The sequence below is a fragment of the Heliangelus exortis genome, chromosome 1 (assembly GCF_036169615.1).
Source record: "Heliangelus exortis chromosome 1, bHelExo1.hap1, whole genome shotgun sequence".
In the NCBI taxonomy this organism is placed as follows: Eukaryota; Metazoa; Chordata; class Aves; order Apodiformes; family Trochilidae; genus Heliangelus; species Heliangelus exortis.
This window is the reverse complement of record NC_092422.1, coordinates 99707475-99724117: the sequence shown is the minus strand read 5'-3', so window position 1 is coordinate 99724117 and position 16643 is coordinate 99707475. Positions and strand designations below refer to the sequence as shown.

The window sequence follows — 16643 nt, the reverse complement described above, 5'->3', positions numbered from 1 at the left end:
AGCCAGCTGGCCACCTTCCTATCTAGTCCTCTTCAAGGAGTAACAGGCAGCAATTGCATCTTTTGCCAAGCTTGAGAGGGGGGTAGGTAAAGATACTGGAAGACTGAGCTTAATCATAAGAAGAGCAGAACATACACCCTTGAAATTTCCAGATGGCAAGCGGTGGTTAGAGCGAAGTGGAGATATCAAAGAGGGGAACAAAGTCTTTGAGGTTGGTGCGTGTCAGGAATGAAGCAGCACAGACACGACATGAGGCAGAATCATGAGAAAAGCATGACACATTGATATAGCAGTTGGGTGGCTGTCAGAAGCAGCACAAAACAAAGAGGGCATTGTAGGACTGGGTCTACGCTTCTCCTTAGGAATTCATAGAATGCAACTACTGCTGGTGGTGGCTACTTTCATTGTATGTAAAATTACCCACAGGCCCTTTTTTAAATGTCAACCCACCTGCAACACAGTCATTTTTGGGTAAGATTTATATCAAGATCTGAGAAAACCTAAGTGATGCTAACGTGTTCAGAGCTGAAATAAAGAAAAGCTCCTTGAAGGCTCACTTAACCAAACACCACACCGCTAGTGTTGCAGTATTGCTCACCTGGCAACCTGGGGACTACATTTCACCAAAAAAAAAAATTCACTGTAATGCATATTTCTTAAGAAAGATTGCTTTATGTTCTCCCATTCTGCCCACCTGCTTGTTGCAGATCATGGTCATGGACTTCACACCACAACACTTACCGTCTGTTATTCCCTCTCTACGATGAGGTAAGGGAGGTTGATCCAACCTTCCTCCCTTATGTTTTTTAGTGGGCCTTGGCCTCTGACTCTGATTGACAGCTGCACTGGTGTTGCTGTCAGTAGAAAAAGGGCTGCTTGGTCGAGGTCTCTGAGAGGAAGGGTATGCTTTGCCTAAAAAAAAGACAAAACAGATGACAAAGTGTTATTGCCTTGAGATGAGCTGTTCTATTAATGTCTGTTCCAAAACATTAAATCTGGTCTAATTCTCAGAGGCAAGCAAGTGTCCCCTTGAGGTACTCACTGATGACAACTGCTTTAAGACACACCACAACAAGCAAAGTGAGAAACTTGGCATTCTTTTGTCTTTAACTTTTATAATTAAAATCATTCCATCTGTTGTGATAAAACTACTGTATGCCATGTAACTCCTACCTGCTCTGTGTGCTGAACAGATGTGTCATAATAATTCCTCAGCCTTCAGCAGGGAAGGAAAACAGTTCTGTAGTCATATCAAATTTATCTCCTCCTGCCTTCCACCTTCGTGTTTGCAGAGCTAGATTCTCATTTTAGGGGCTCCCATATGCACTGTATATCTGGAGTAGCTCCAGTGAAATAAACATAACTGATTTTGCAAGCTATGTAGCAGTGTAGGTTTGAATACATAAAGGCTCTCATTTCTCAAGAAATAAAAATGGGAATATATTTAAATGCAAAAAATTTCTTTTTATTTTTTAGTTTTTTTGTATGTGAAAAAAATAATGTATCTGAATGAATTTATTCCTCACATTTTTTTATGTGGAGAGACTAATCAAGATACATGATTTCTCTTAAAAAAAAAAAAAAAAAAATTCTTGATGCTGTTCTATGGAAAAGATCATTAAAAGCATCACAACAGGAACTGTAGGAACACAGTTCATTAACTACATTCACTTCCTCTTTGATATTTTTAATCGGTTAATCAGGCTTTTGGTTTAATAATAACTGATGAAAACTAAAGAGCACAATCTTTTACTTTCTTTTTGTCATCTGTATGTCATTCTTGTCAAGTATCTCGGGGAATTTAACATTTGAATTCCTATTTGTTTTAATCCTATCTGCAGTGGAAAATGTATAAAACAGTAAAAACCTATGCTCTTTTAGTGCTACTTTCTTACACCAAATGGTGTAAGATTTTTTGGAATGTGGAAAGATCACAGTTTGTAATTTTTCTGGTCAACCACAAATAGCAAGGAGGTTTTTTATCTTCTGGTTAACTTAGACCAGTTTCATCTGTTGTGAATGATGTTTTCTAGTAAAATATTTCATTAGATGGATTTACTTTAAACATGCCATCACATACAACCTGATCCATAAAAGCCTTATCAGGACTAATATGCCACCTGCTACGCAACTTGCAATATTCTCAGAGCAAGGAGGGTGAAGTTAGAAAAATAGCCATAATCTCTCTAACTTGGCATTTCATTTTAATACATACATGTTAGAATAACATCTTGGTGTTTGACTTCAGAGATTCCCTGACTGTCTCAGGCTTGATTTTCTATCTTCTGACTGCTATGCACCCTGAGGAGGACGCTGCTCTTAGGCAGGCTTCTCTCCCAGTTGCGTGACACTGCCAGCTATCAGAGGTTACCACGTTTGAGCACTTCACATGGACATTCCCTAACTCTCCTCTTTTAAAATAAGCCCAATTGAACTTTAACAGTATGAGAGGTATGGCTTTGCTAACCTGGATTGTTTTAACTGAAATGTGTTACCGAACGCTCATCCAAGCAGCTAATTCTGTAGCTGGGAAAGAGCAGTAATAAGCATTTGGGGGAAAGATGGAAACATTAACTTCTATAGCTGGCACAGCTGCAGCCAGACAAAGAAGTGATCAAGCCCTTACTTTCTAAGTGTAAACCAACAGACAAACACAGATAAAATATTAAAATTTTATTTAAAACTAAAAAAATACCACTAATTCAAAGAATTGCAGATATGAGCCTGAAATTCCATCCTAGCTCACAGCACGTTGCACAGATGCTTTGCAAAAATAAACTTGCAACATGCAAGTGCAACTAGTGAGTGAAGAATTAGATTCTTCATATTATTCTCTTGACTAAAGAAATGTGATTGTTCATTCAGAATGTTGGTTTGAAAAATAAATAGACACCAAACATTCTCTCTTTTCTCTCTCCATGAAAATGAGGGAAAATAAATAGCACTGACTTAAATCAGTCATAGGGCAAACACAAATGATGTGAATGCTCCTAAAAGACATTTTCCAAGGCACCTAATAACTGATTACAGCATCTTGTGCTTGTAGGCAGCCCTTCCAGTAAGAAGTGCTGAGCAGTGTCAGACTCTGTAGTAGATCTAGTGTAAGTGGAGACAAGGATGAAACCACTAATTCTTGATTTAATCTCCCAAGAGTTTTAAAAAGAAAACTGTCTGAACTTCGCAGCAAATCACACGATGGCTTCTGGAAACTGGAAGCAAAGTGTCTGGCAGAAAAGACACTTTGTGCCTTTATTTACCAGGGCCTCTTATGCATGGCAATCAAGCACACCCAAAAGAGGCTATCGAGTTGGACTTCTCCTTTCATATCAGTAAGAATGTTTCACAGCTGTTCTGAGGGGGTGAAAATAACTGTCCAGACTGCAAAGGAGTAAAGAGTCAGGACCTTCAGAGTCCCTCCAGAGACACAAACAGAAATAATACTGCTGCTTCTCTGCTACTAGACAAAATTTTTCATGATGGGGGGCTTGCTGTGGTACAGCCACTCAGTAATAAGCAGGTCTGATTATCCATGCTATCCTGGGAGGTATCATTACCCCATTGGGGAGTTATTTCATTTGCTGAGGTTTTTGTGAGGAAAAGAAGGGAGAGCTGAAGGTTTACATGTGGGTTTTATTTTGTTTCTGTTTTGCCCACTGGATCATTAAAACAGTAAGAAGGCAATCATCACAAAGTCTCTACCACAGCCATTGAATACTTTGTTGTACCCTAAACTCTTAACAGTCTGTCTGAGGAATTACCTGCAAGTACCCAGTTTAAGCGTATTTGTGACCCAATTAAACTGGAAAAATATAACTGATAAAAGAGTTCTCATCTTTTCCTTGCACTTTCCACTTACACAGCTACAATAAGAAATTATATTTATTTAAGAGGGTCTATGTGTTTGTGCATCCATTTACTTTTGTTATGTGCCTGTTCATGGTGGAAATTGAACTCTCAATAGACTGGTACAAGCAATGTTAACTTCAGGTGAAATTTTTGCATTAGCTTTTAATGAGTCCAAGAAGAAAAGAAAAAAAGAAAAAAAAAACCAGAAAAAAAGAGAAAACCCTCTATCTAGAATTAAAATATATAAAGTTTAAAACATGACCCAGTTTGGCTGTTATTAAAAGCAATAGTCACTTTACCTTTGTTACATTTAACGTGGCAGATTCAGATGGCAGATTAAAATTAGATTTTGTCAAAACATATTAACTTATTGAATTGAGTATATTTAAAGTCAGCTACTACTAAGGCTTTTTACAGTTTTTATTGTTAACAATAAAAGCACACCAATTCACCCCATGCTTATAAAAACTTCACAGGAAAATACACTTTTGCAAGAAGAGATGCAACAGAAGAGCAGGGATGGAGATAATAGTTTGAACTTTGTATTCATCACTGGAAATGTGAATGATCATAAGAAGATTTTGCAAAAAATTAATTCTTCAATGACTGCACAGCAAAATTAGTGATCATTTCACTGAAATATTAAACAGCATATGTCAGTAAATCTACAGCAGAGTCAGCACAGAGAGAAACTGCAGCAGATTGAAGGTGCAGATAAAAAGCTTGTGCTAATCGCTACTTCAGATCACTAAAAATTAAATGCAACACAAGGTTTCATTTAAAATATACTGATAAAAATATCTCCATCCACCTTATTCCATGCATGTTAGACAAGTGTGAGATGCAGGTTCACTGAGAAGGGGAGAAGAAGAGGCAGAGACATCCTTCATGCAGAAAGCATCAACTTTGAGTCTACAAACCTGTTCTTGTCAGGCTGGTTCCATCCAGCCTAAACCCAGCTTTATCTGCTGCTGCAACCAGTGCTTGTGCAAAACTGCCGCTGGTAAAGATCGAGTCATCTGAGGAGCTACCTACACTAGATCTATGACTAGAAAAGTTACGGTCCTCATCAGACGCAGAACCCCATCCATTTACCATTGAACCTAAAAACAAATGTAGGGGTCTAGTGAGTTGTGCACAATTGATATTTTTGATCATCTCAAGCTTAAAGACCCACTTAATATGTCCTTTCTCAACAGGAAACCCAAAATTCATTTGACAGAGTGTGATATAAAAGAGCAGTATTCATCTAAAATATTAATCTAAAACTTAAAGTCCCGCTGAATATATCCTTTCACAATGAGAAACCCAAAGTTTATGTGATAAAAGATTAATATCAAAACTAAGTGGGATCACATTCACAGCTTGCTCCATGTTGCTTTGATCCTGTAAACAAAACGGTATCTGTTCTCTACAAATGCAAAGGCTCCATAAAAAACACTTTCAAAAGTTAATGCATTTTCCCTGGAATTGAAATGAATGTTATACCTTTTCACTTGACTCACTATAAATCAGTATCTAGTTTGATATTTGCAAAATGAAGTCTTGAACAAGGCTTCTTAAACAAGACTAGTACTATGTCATTTTCTCAATCAAAACCTTTAAAGGGATGAGCGATTTTGATGGACTGAAGGAAGCTGACCTAAAGAAGTTTGTTTTAGAGGACTGCAGTTACTTTTTTAAAAGGTTAGAAATAATTAACATTCAAGAGCAGAGCAAATATATTCTCAGATTTAATACTGAGTAAATCACTAAGACAATGCTGGCCTCATAGTACCTTCTAGCTACCAATTACCACGACTGCAGGAGGGGAAAGTGATAATAACATCATAAAAATATAGTCAGAAAAACAGATACCAGAAAAAAGCCATGAAAGAAATATTAAAATCTTGTCAGAAGTAAAATATAAAGAGCAAAAGAGTGAAGGAAATATTCACCTTATTTGCTATTCATTTATATTTTATTTTGGTTTCTCAATGCACGAAGCATTGATCAGCTATCCAACATGTAAGTACGAAATATTTTCAAAAGCTATGACTCAGTTCAGATTTTTTTGCAAAGTACTGAAATTCCAAAATACACTTTTTAAAAACAGTGGCATGTGTATGGTGAAAAAACATGCTGGTAACCCCATGAGAATCTGCAGAGACCTGCTTTTCAAAGATATGAAGACACATGTGGAAATACACATCATGACCCTGACTTTACTATTCAGTTAGCACAGGTGAATTTATGTAAATGTACATGAGATACATAGCTGTGTAAGTTGTGTTCCTGAAAGCCTTTTTTCAACACATGTTGAATAAAGTATTACTGTGTTCAAAGCTGTTAACTAGTAAATCAATAGTAACCTGCTTATTAGTACCAATTTGACAGGTCGATTAACTAAAATCATAGAATCATAGAAAGTATAATAGAAAATATTCTGCAGAAATAAGTCTTGAGTACAACAAATTAATACTGGAGGTTAGGAAGTAGCACGCTGCACCACAAAGCACAAGAACAAGGGATGATTTTGTGATGCTGCAGTGACCAAACCTTTTAATGTCAGCAAAGTGGCAGACTAGAATAACAAAAGCCCATGCACTCCTAAGATACATTAAAAGAAACTGAAGAGTCCCATGGAGGTCTGACAGGCAGAAAGTGTGTTAAGCACAACAAAGAGTGACAGAGTTTGATTCTGCTTGCCAAGAGCACACGTAAAATTGTTATTTTCCAAAAAGACTTGACCTGATGCAGACAGCTGTAAGGATGCCCAGATAACAAACAGCAAGGGAAGGCTAAGACTGAATTCTCTCTAAGAGAGTTTCTGAACTAACAATCAAAGTGTGATAGGACATCATAGAGAATGGAGAGTAAAAAAGCTATTGATGAAGTAGGAAAAGAGATAACAGAGATAAAAACACTTCATGAAGGTATAAGAAAATTAAATGCTATAGCTGAAGACATTTTCAAACAATTGCTTATCAACATATTCTGCAAAATAGGTAAGCACAAGCTGAAACATAAAAATATGACTAGACCTACAGATATCAAAGGAAGAACCTCTGAGTCCTGAAAATTTATCATGTATCTTGTTAGTTTTGGGGACCAAGGGTTTTGAATGATACATTCTATTTTCTAGATATATTGATATAAATAGCTATAGATATAAAGATACATAGATACAGATAGATATATAGGTAGAGATAGATATATTTATATAGATATAAAATCATTTACCTGGTTTTCAGTATCATAGGCACAAGACTGTGGATGTTTGAAAGGAACTTAAGTTTGAATTTACATTTGCTCATATGGCTCTGTCCCTTTGCTAACCAGTCATTCAGCTGTTACAAGACATGTAGTACACATAATTGGGATGGGATGCTTTCAGGCTGTCTAGGAACAGTTGATATTTTTCATCTGCTGCTTTAAAGGTTGGACTGTAGTTTATCCAGTCAAAAAAACCCCAAAAAATCCACATCCTCTGTATGAAATACAGTAGAAATCTGCAAAAGCCCTCAATGCTCTCTCAAAAGTCTACAATGCTCTCTCCAATGTGTGTGCATATACCTATCATTCAACACACTCACAGACATACCAGGTTTTCTTAACAAGAATTAAATTTTAGTATCAGTAGAGTGCTGCTGTCAGGATGGCAATTTTTCAGGCAAGCCCTATCAGAAAGCTCTTTTCCTGAATTTCTCTGCATTCCTATGGACAGCATGCATCAGCAAGGCCAGGAACAGCACACTCTCCCCATGGATAGCTTCTCCTTTCCCTCTTTTTTTTCTTCTTTTTTTGTGTTAGGAGGGACTGCCTGTCAGGCCAGAAGTATTGCTCAGCTCTTGTAAGGGAAGTGAGTTTTTCTGAGTGAGGACATCAACACAGTTGACAACTAAAGCAAAGTTGTAACCCCACTTGGAGCACTGCATTCAGTCCTGGGGTCTCCAGTACAAGACAGACATGAATCTGTTAGAGCAGGTCCAGAGGAGGGCCACAAAAGTTATCACAGGACTGGAAAATCTCTCCTGTGAGGAAAGAATGAGAGAATTGGTGTTGTTCAGCCTGGAGAAGAGTTCTTTCAATATATAAAGGGACCTTGTAAAAGGGATGAATTTACCAAGGTCTGTAGCAACAGAAAAAAAGGGCAGCAAGTTGAAACTGGGAGTAGACTTAGACTGAATTTAAGGAAAAAATATATGATGAGCATGGTAAGACACTGGAACAGGTTGCCCAAAGAAGCTGTGCCATCACTGAAAGTGTTCAAACTGAGGCTGGACCAGGCTTGAGTAACCATATCTAGGGGCAGATGTTCCTGCACAGGGCAGTGTGGTTGGATTAAACTATCTTTAAGGGTCTCTTCTGACTCAAACCATTCCATCATTCCATGATTCCTAACTGCTAAAGTCAGCAAGCTACCATGAGACACATACAGCATGCACAGCCATATGTGACCAGGTAACCAGTGGTAAAAATCTCTATATTGTTTCTGCAGGTTCCTGAGCTATTCAGTTTCCTTGCATAAGCAACTTTTTCTCACCACAACTCGCAGCACTAAAAACCCAGTTTGCTTTGCCCTCCAGAGGTGCATCTATTGCCCAGAAGGCATGGGAGTGCTGGAGCCCAGCCCGGGCATCTCAGGTCACCATACAGCCACGTTAATGCTGCACACATGGTGAATGCTTATTTAAAGGCATCCACTGGCCTCTTGGTTTCCAAATCAGATGCACATTTATTTCTCTCTGAATAAAGGCAGAATAAGAGATGCTGACGTCCCTTTCAGATCAGCTGTGCATTTTGAAATGGAATGAAACAGGCTTTTAGTGTCTCCTTTACATGCAGCTCACTATGTGTTTTTCAAGAGCACATTGCAGTTTTTATGCTTTCTGGCAACTGTAAATTTTACTCTTGCTGACAGCAGCAGTAAATGCTTTATGCAGAGCAAAATCAACTCTGTGAAAAGTTGAACTCTGTTTTCTTGCTCCATAAAATATCTCTTGGTGCTAATGCAAACAGAAAGCTTCTTTGCTCTCAGCAAAAGGTGAGGGGAATAGTGGTGCTAGCTTCTTGTAGGCTGCATGCCACTGCTTTTAGTGACATTTTGCAGGCAATAAAAATGCTATTTTTCTTTGTAAAGTGTACTCTTGTTCTACTTCAGGAAAAAAAAAAATCAACAAAAGAACAACCACAAAAACAAGCAACCCAATCTAAATCACTTTTGAAGTAAAAGCTGCCTTTAACTAACACTTCTGAAAACCCCATACTTCTCCCTATGAACCAGACTATGGACATGCTTAAAATCATGTCACTGGGACTTGTATGTGTAGGCTTATGGGCTTTCCTTCAGAAGACCATTAAGCACATGTGAATATTGAGTCCCTGCTCCTGTGAAGGTTTTGATGGAACAGGTTTAGACTGCTTAAAGTACGGATGAAGTCCTTGGAGCCTGATGCTACTTCAGCTGATATCCCTTTAGCCTATCTGCTGGAGAAAGGCATTATGCTCTTTTGGACATATCTGATATTTCTGACTGCTGACAAGATTAGAAAGAAAGAATGTCCACTGATTTTGTTGGAAAGGATGGAATAAAAGGGCCAACAGTCCTTGTACAATTAAAATAAGAAAGAATAATAGAAGGGCCTGAATGCAGAACATAAATATGATATTACAAAAATTAGACATGGTCTAATGCTTTATGTTGCACTTTGCTATAAATGCCCAACTATTTAAATGAATACACCTGAAATAAGCCCTTAAAGTTTAAAATTTTTATTTTGGGGCAGGAAACACTAAATGAAAGGAAGTAAAAATCATACATATATATTTGGCACTTCATTGGTCCAACCATAATTAATGCCCTTCATAAAAAATTAATGAAAAATGAATTTATGTCACTTAGCTAAATTTATTTGTGTTTGTATTTTCAATCATTCTAATTTTTTTTGTTTCCATATTGCTGAAAGGCACAAAAATTTCTCAAATTTATTCAAGCTGTTAAAAAGAAATGCACACAGAACGTTAAGTAGTTGCTCAAATGCTGCTGAGCAGTAAAATACTATGATAAAGTGGCATCTTGCTGTGTCTATTACTTCTTCAGCACTAAAATTAATTTATGATCAGTCATCAATTCATTTACATGTCGTTTTATGCTAAATCCATCCATGCTGATGAATGCATATCCCTAGATCCATTAAGCTAGAGTAAAGTCTGTGCTTTATAATATGACCCTGCTAATTGTTGCATTACCATTTTTATGAGGTACAAAAAGGAGCAGTTTCCTATTTTCTGGCCACATATTTAATCCCTGAAACACATTCTTCCTATGAAATACAGTCTGTCTAACAGCTTATAACACAGAATCTTTTGCAGTAGGTATCCCTGAGCAAAAAAAGATATAAATATTGAATTCTGCCATAGCAAAATATGGTTCATGAGAATTAATTTTGGTAATTTTCAATAATTATTCCACCTGTGCTCAGACTCAATGAAAAACTTTTACCATACAAAGAGCAACCAGTGATTCTTTTAATCAAGATGAAAACATGTGAAACAAAGGATTATTTTTTTCCCTGCTGAGCTATAGAAGTTATGGTTAGCTCTATCATTATGTAAATCTATATAATTCTATTTAAAAAATGCAAAACTTGTTACCCATTTGCAGTGATACTGTGGACAAGAAAGTATCTCTGCTTATATCAGTTTGTATCAGTTAGGTAGAAAAGGACTTGTTCTAGTTAAGGGGTATATTTCTGCCCTCTCAGTCAAAAAGCACAAGGACTGAAGATACAACATCTCTTACTACCAGCTTCACTGGTGGTGCTGGGGAAAGAGAGGAAAAGGTAAAGAAACCCCCCAAATCATAATACTTTGATCTGAAAAAAACCCAGTGTTGTTCCTAGTGATTTCAGTGAGAAACAAGTTAATTTCTTTTAAAGTCATCATCTGCAATAAATTAAAGCAGAATAATATAACAGACTCTTTGTAAGCATTCATGCCATACCTCTGCACAGCAATTCATCATAAAGGCAAACATTAAACATAAGCAAAAGAAAAAATATATTTCAATATATCTCTGAAAGCAAACATAACCCTATATAACAGTGAATAAAACACCAAGTGAGCAGAAGTTTTACAGCTGGTTTTTAGGTTTTTTGGTTGGTTCGGGTTTTTTTGCTGTTTGTTTTTTTTTTTTTAAATCGTAATATGTAACTCAATATCCTAAACATTCTGGGAACAAAGTAAAACTTTGGGTTTGATTTCATATTTCATCCTACAATCGTTCAAATCTAAACCTCCCTCCTTAAATTTTCTTTGCAATATCTTAAAAATATTAACATATAGTTACTGTGCACTCCTCATTTCTTTTCTTTCCACTGTATTATACACGTCAACATTATGTCTCTGCCACCTGCAAAGAGAAAAGCTTAACAGCACAGATTAAATCCTTGTCTGAGTCTTCAGTAAGCTGTAACTAAAAGCCAAGGGCCAGGATGACAACCTGACTTTTAAACAGTTTAAAGGAGAAACGCTGTGGTTTCAGAAGAATTTAGCAGTTTGAGCCTGGGTCACGTAGTGCCAGTGTTACCCCTCGGAGAATCCCACTTTTGGTACTGGATGAAAACCTAGGTCTCAGCTCAGCCATAAAGAACAAAATACCATTTCACCTGACAGTGATGACATCTTTAAGTCATTGCTAAGGCATGCTAACGGTACAGGGTGAGGAAACTCAACCTGTTCACTGTAGAGTGAACAAGGAACTGTGGGATGTCAATTTAAATTTCTCAGAAAATTTCAGAAATATCACTTCATCCAGGTAAGCTGTTCTCATTTGCCCCCATTTTTTAAATATAATGGTTAAAAGAAGTGAGGACTCGGAATATAAATTCCTAGGAAAATGCTGGTCTAAGTCACTAAAAGCCCTACAAAAAAAGACAAGCTTATATTTTCTCAGTGCAAGAAAGAACAATTTAGTTGTTCTACAGTATTCTAAAAGCCAACAAACAAAAGAATGGCAAACAGCTTAGAAACAATGAATGCAATTTGTTCTATACCCTCTTTAACACCTGTAAACACAGCCTGGAAGAGTTAACAGAAAAAAAAATATTAAAATTCTCCTTTGAAACAATTCCCTCAAGCATAATAAGCAATTTCCTTCCACCTGTAGAAAAAAACTTGCCCAAATCAATCCCTCATAAAATGGAGGTTTTTGCCTGCATAGTAACCAAGGAAAACAGAAGTAGTTTTTTTCTTTGGAGAGTTTGCCATTTTGCAGATAATTTAGACTTACGTTCTCTGTCTGTTTTTTGTAAAGCTGTAGTTTCCTAATTGTTTAAAGTCAATTAAATGTTGGGCAGTCTGTCCCTGTTTTGCTTCCCTTCCAGCTGCACATCCTCCCCCTGTACTTCTGGCAAAAAGCTTGCCATGTGGTGAACCAACTCAAGGAATGGATCCAGACAGCAATTAAACAAGAAAAAGCAAAAGCAAAACCTTAATGTTCAGCTGGGTGTGGCCATATCAACATAGTGTGGTGTAAATGAGTGGAAAAGCATTCACAGTCTACCTTACAAAGTTCTGTCCGCTTTCTTGCAAAAATACCCAAACAAAACAAACAACAGGAAGCCTTTAGCATTCCAATAACTAAACACTTAACACTCCAATAATTAAGCAAAATTTATAACCATTATAGGAAGACTGAAAGTTATTCATACAAGGATAAACTGAAATAGGCACAGAAGCCTGCAAATTGGAGCAGACATGCAGCTATTTCTCACTTTGCACTAAATAAGGTGGTCCAAAATATTGGGTGAAAATGCAAATGTGAACAAGATTAATTTTCTGATTTACAGATATATCAACATTGGCATATTAATACACACCAAATTGAAAATACATAGCAAGTTGGTTTATTTATTTATTTACTTCTGTATCACCAGTGCAAAACCCTTCCTGTATTCCTAACGGAAAGGTTTTCTGCGCCATTAGTGAGATATGCAAAAATATGCAGAATTATAGCCTGAAGGAGATTACACTAGAAATTCAAGGGAAGTGACTTAACATACTCATGCACTAATAAGTCAACCTTCTCAACTCAGTGATTTAAACTTTAACTCTACGGCCTTCAGTCGAATCTGGATTTCAAATCGCAGCAGCGGATTCTTAATTTTTAATTAGGTTGCAAGTAGTCTGGCCCTAGGGTGAAGGAAAACCTGGGAAGTGGTATTAAGCTATGCACTAATTCAACAAGTATAAAGGAAGAACATTATGGCTACTGATGCTCCATCACTGTCATATTCCTGCCGTGTTTTCAGAATAGCCATGTTTAAGTAAGAGTGCAAAATCCCTGGAATTTCAAAGGTCCGGAACAAAGAGATGAAATTCAGTGGTGCTATGGCAGTAAGTTGTACTGAGCAAGTCTTCCTTAGGGTACAACTAGCAATCAGTGTTCTCCTGCTGAGATCAGAGGCTGAAGAAGCACTCACCAGCTTTTATGAACTCTGAACCTTATATCTGAGTATTCAGTGTAGCTGTACATTTATGGCACAGTATATCATATAAAAGCCAAAGTTCAACCTAAAGGTAAATACACTGATGCTTACAAAATGTACATGATGTCCATATAGAATTTGTATTTTTCACAAAATATTTTTCACAGCCTACATTTCATCAACAGCAATTTTATTCATTCAGATTCTAAGCACTAGTTTAGCAAGACTTTCTAGGTCCTTTTTGATGATGACTTTCCAAGGCACATAAAGGGTAAGAAGCAGTGAAGGAAATAGTATCAGATTAATTAAGTATTTTCTGTGAAAGGGAACAAATACTAAATTCAGGAATAAAAACTAGATTTAAAATACACATTTTCCTATCTAAATGTTGCATTTAATTTACAAATAAATGTGCTCATCTAACGACACTTACTCTACAGTCTTTTAACTTCCCTGGGTTCATCTATTAAAGCATTTACCCAGCAAAATATCTAAAACAGCTTTATAATAGCATTTTTATGCTGTTTCTGATATATGAAATATATATTCCTAAGCCGAGGTCATCCCTCTCCTTTTTATGCAACTAGCTTGCTTCTCCAGTAGAGTGAACTATTCATGAAAGCCAGGATATAATTGAGTTTTCTTTCAAGTCTTTAAAGCTTTTTAAAATTCATGAAGTTTCTTATCATTTTGCAGTAAAGCAAAGAATTTTCAAATCTTCCTTTAACTTTAGCGTTTAATATTAACACATTTAAAATGTTACAGAAATAGAGTGGAATAAATTTTCACTTAGAAAGTGTTTGACTGATGATGTATTTTACTGTTAGGAACAAGATGGTGTCCCTGTTAACTGTGTTTGGTTACCTGTCACAGAGCTGTCTAGATTGTCCATACTGGAGCCTGGCGTATGCTCTAGACCTCTTAGTGGCCTAGTGATTTCTACAGCTTCTTCTTCAATATCGTCATCATCATCATCATCATCTGGAACATCTGTTTCCAAATCAGAAATAAGGTTTCCAGATACATATCCTAGGGGTGGAACTGGAGCCTGAGGAGGTTGAGTATTGCTTTGGATGTGCCTACAGAAACAAACAGGAAAACATCATCAGAATGGATGACAATTGGTATCCCATGGTGAATAGAAAAAAAACCTTTCAACAAGTCCTGAAGTAGAATTACAGTGTTCTTTTTAGGTCAAAGTCAAGAAAAGTCAGTTCAGTTATTCACCATAGCTTCTAATACCAGAGTACATGCACACTTTCCAGTCTTAAATACACTCCTCTTCCTGTAAGATGGGAAAGAACAAGATTGACCTTTTACAGATGAGAAACGATGTACAGAGAGGCTACATAAATCAGGTAGTAAGTCCACGGAAATGTGAAATTCTGAATCACAACTGAATATTCTGAATAACATTCATTGTCTCATCCCATACTACACACTGCAAATCACACATTGAGCCAAAATTATTTTTCATCTTTCTGCTTAAAGAGCTCAGAGCTCTAGAGCTCACCCTAAAGAAGAGGAAATGACCAGTAGAAAACATTTTCAACTCCAATAAACTCATTATCAGTGAGGCCTTTTTATTTTGCTTTATCCCAAGTAGTTGAATTGACTTAATTGCAGCAGTTTTAGGGCATGCATGTGTGAAATTACTGCATGCAGGAATCACAATTAAAAAAAAGAAACACAAAGATAAAAAAAAGACCCAGAGGATAGCTAAATGGGCAAAGAGACTTGGAGTTTCATTTGTGTGGTGTCTGAAAGGCTAGAAAGGAAAAGAAAACTCAACAGCTTTAAATGCAGAAGTACAGGTAAACAGCAAGCTGTGCCAGGGGATCCAGGCATGACTGGTCTTGGCATAAGAGCATGTAGAATGCTTGAAACTGCAAACTTAGGCACATGGGAATCTTTGGGTGGCTGTTCATGAGGTGCCATGACCTGATTCAAATTGGCAGCACTTTGGATGAGATCCAGGATTCTGCTGGTCTCTTGCTTGGACATCAGCATAACAGAAAAAATGACAACTGTCACCTGCTTGCTCACCTAGCTGTGATATATTTTTCATGAAAACTTTGTGTGGTGCCATTGTCTACACTTAATAGCTGCTGTAATTTTCTTTATTCAAACAGTCCTGTTTTTTTTTCTTTTTTCTTTTCCTAATGTAAATCTGTGGGAGCTGAAAATGTCATGGTAAATGTTATGTACCACTGCAACCTCTCTCCATCTTGCTGCAGGTTTAAAATTATTGCTTATTCTGAAGCTTATTTGCAGAACAAATGCTTACCTTTTGATATACAACCTCCTTCAGATTGGCAGTCCTTGAATGCTTTTCTGCCTGGACACCATTCTTAGCTATGCAGTGCTCAAAACACCATGCTGAAGGGCACTACCATCTAACTAACCCCCAATAAACAGAGTGATTAGCTCCCAGTCAAGCAAAATACTTAAGTATATGCTTAATGTTAAGCTTGTGATAGAACAATTGAAATCAATTTCTCATGTTCTTGCAGTTAAACATATACTTAAGTGATTTGCTGGATCAAGGCCACAATGATTATGTATTTTTCCAGTAATTTCTAATGTGCTCTTTCTCAAATTTCTAGTTGGCTAGTCCCTATATTTCTCTCAGTGCAGTAACCTATCTGACATGTCTCATCTTGTTCTTTTGCTTCCCTCTCTCTACACTGGACATGTTAACTTTTTGAAAATAAAGAAATCTTCCCTCCCACTTCAGACAATGGAGAACTTTCCACTGATTTTGAACAGTATTTGCCAAACAGCAAATCAGTGCAGCTAAACAATATCCAACCATTAAACAATCCCATGTCACAACTACAGCAAAAATCATTTGTATTTGCAGCTCTCCATATTTACCCTAGCATCTGGTACAAGGTCTTAGTATGAAAATACAGATTCTCTCCTCTATATTTTATTCAGAGTTCCAGATTCAATTATTGTGACCTTCCACAAGAGTGACATTAAAATCCGTGTACTGCTAAGGACATTGGAAAAGTTCTATATCAATCTGTATGTTTCCAAAAAAAGGAGGCAAGACCTTTCCTGTCAGCTGCAAGAGGCTTTGCTACAGAGTCCTTCTTGACTGGCACCCACAGTTTGCAGGGCATAGAAAGGGTAACAGCTGCAAAATGCAGCATCAGCTGACTGCGCAGACAGGGTGTGCATCTGTGTGCTGGCTCAGAAGTCAGCTACCTTCAATGGGCCAGGTCTAGCTGCTGCCTGGGATTTGGGTCTGTCCCACAGGCAGGCCAGGGGCTGTGCTTGGCAGCGTGGCACTGCAGCAGGACCAAAGCACACTGTTGAGCG

General features: G+C 37.2%; 1 protein-coding gene across 17 annotated transcripts in view; it reads right to left on the bottom strand.

Annotated features, from left to right (window-relative positions):
• ROBO2 (roundabout guidance receptor 2) overlaps positions 1-16643 on the bottom strand; it is a 456391-nt gene that overhangs the window by 13062 nt on the left and 426686 nt on the right. For 10 of the 17 annotated variants that reach the window (XM_071755874.1, XM_071755885.1, XM_071755823.1 and 7 more), the window contains 2 exons: positions 14181-14395; positions 742-912 (listed from right to left, as the gene is read on the bottom strand). In XM_071755874.1, coding sequence (XP_071611975.1) covers positions 742-912; positions 14181-14395 — 386 coding nt within the window. Of the gene's footprint in view, positions 1-741; positions 913-4766; positions 4950-14180; positions 14396-16643 lie in introns of all 17 variants that reach the window. The other 7 variants (XM_071755767.1, XM_071755757.1, XM_071755794.1 and 4 more) reach the window with 1 other exon arrangement.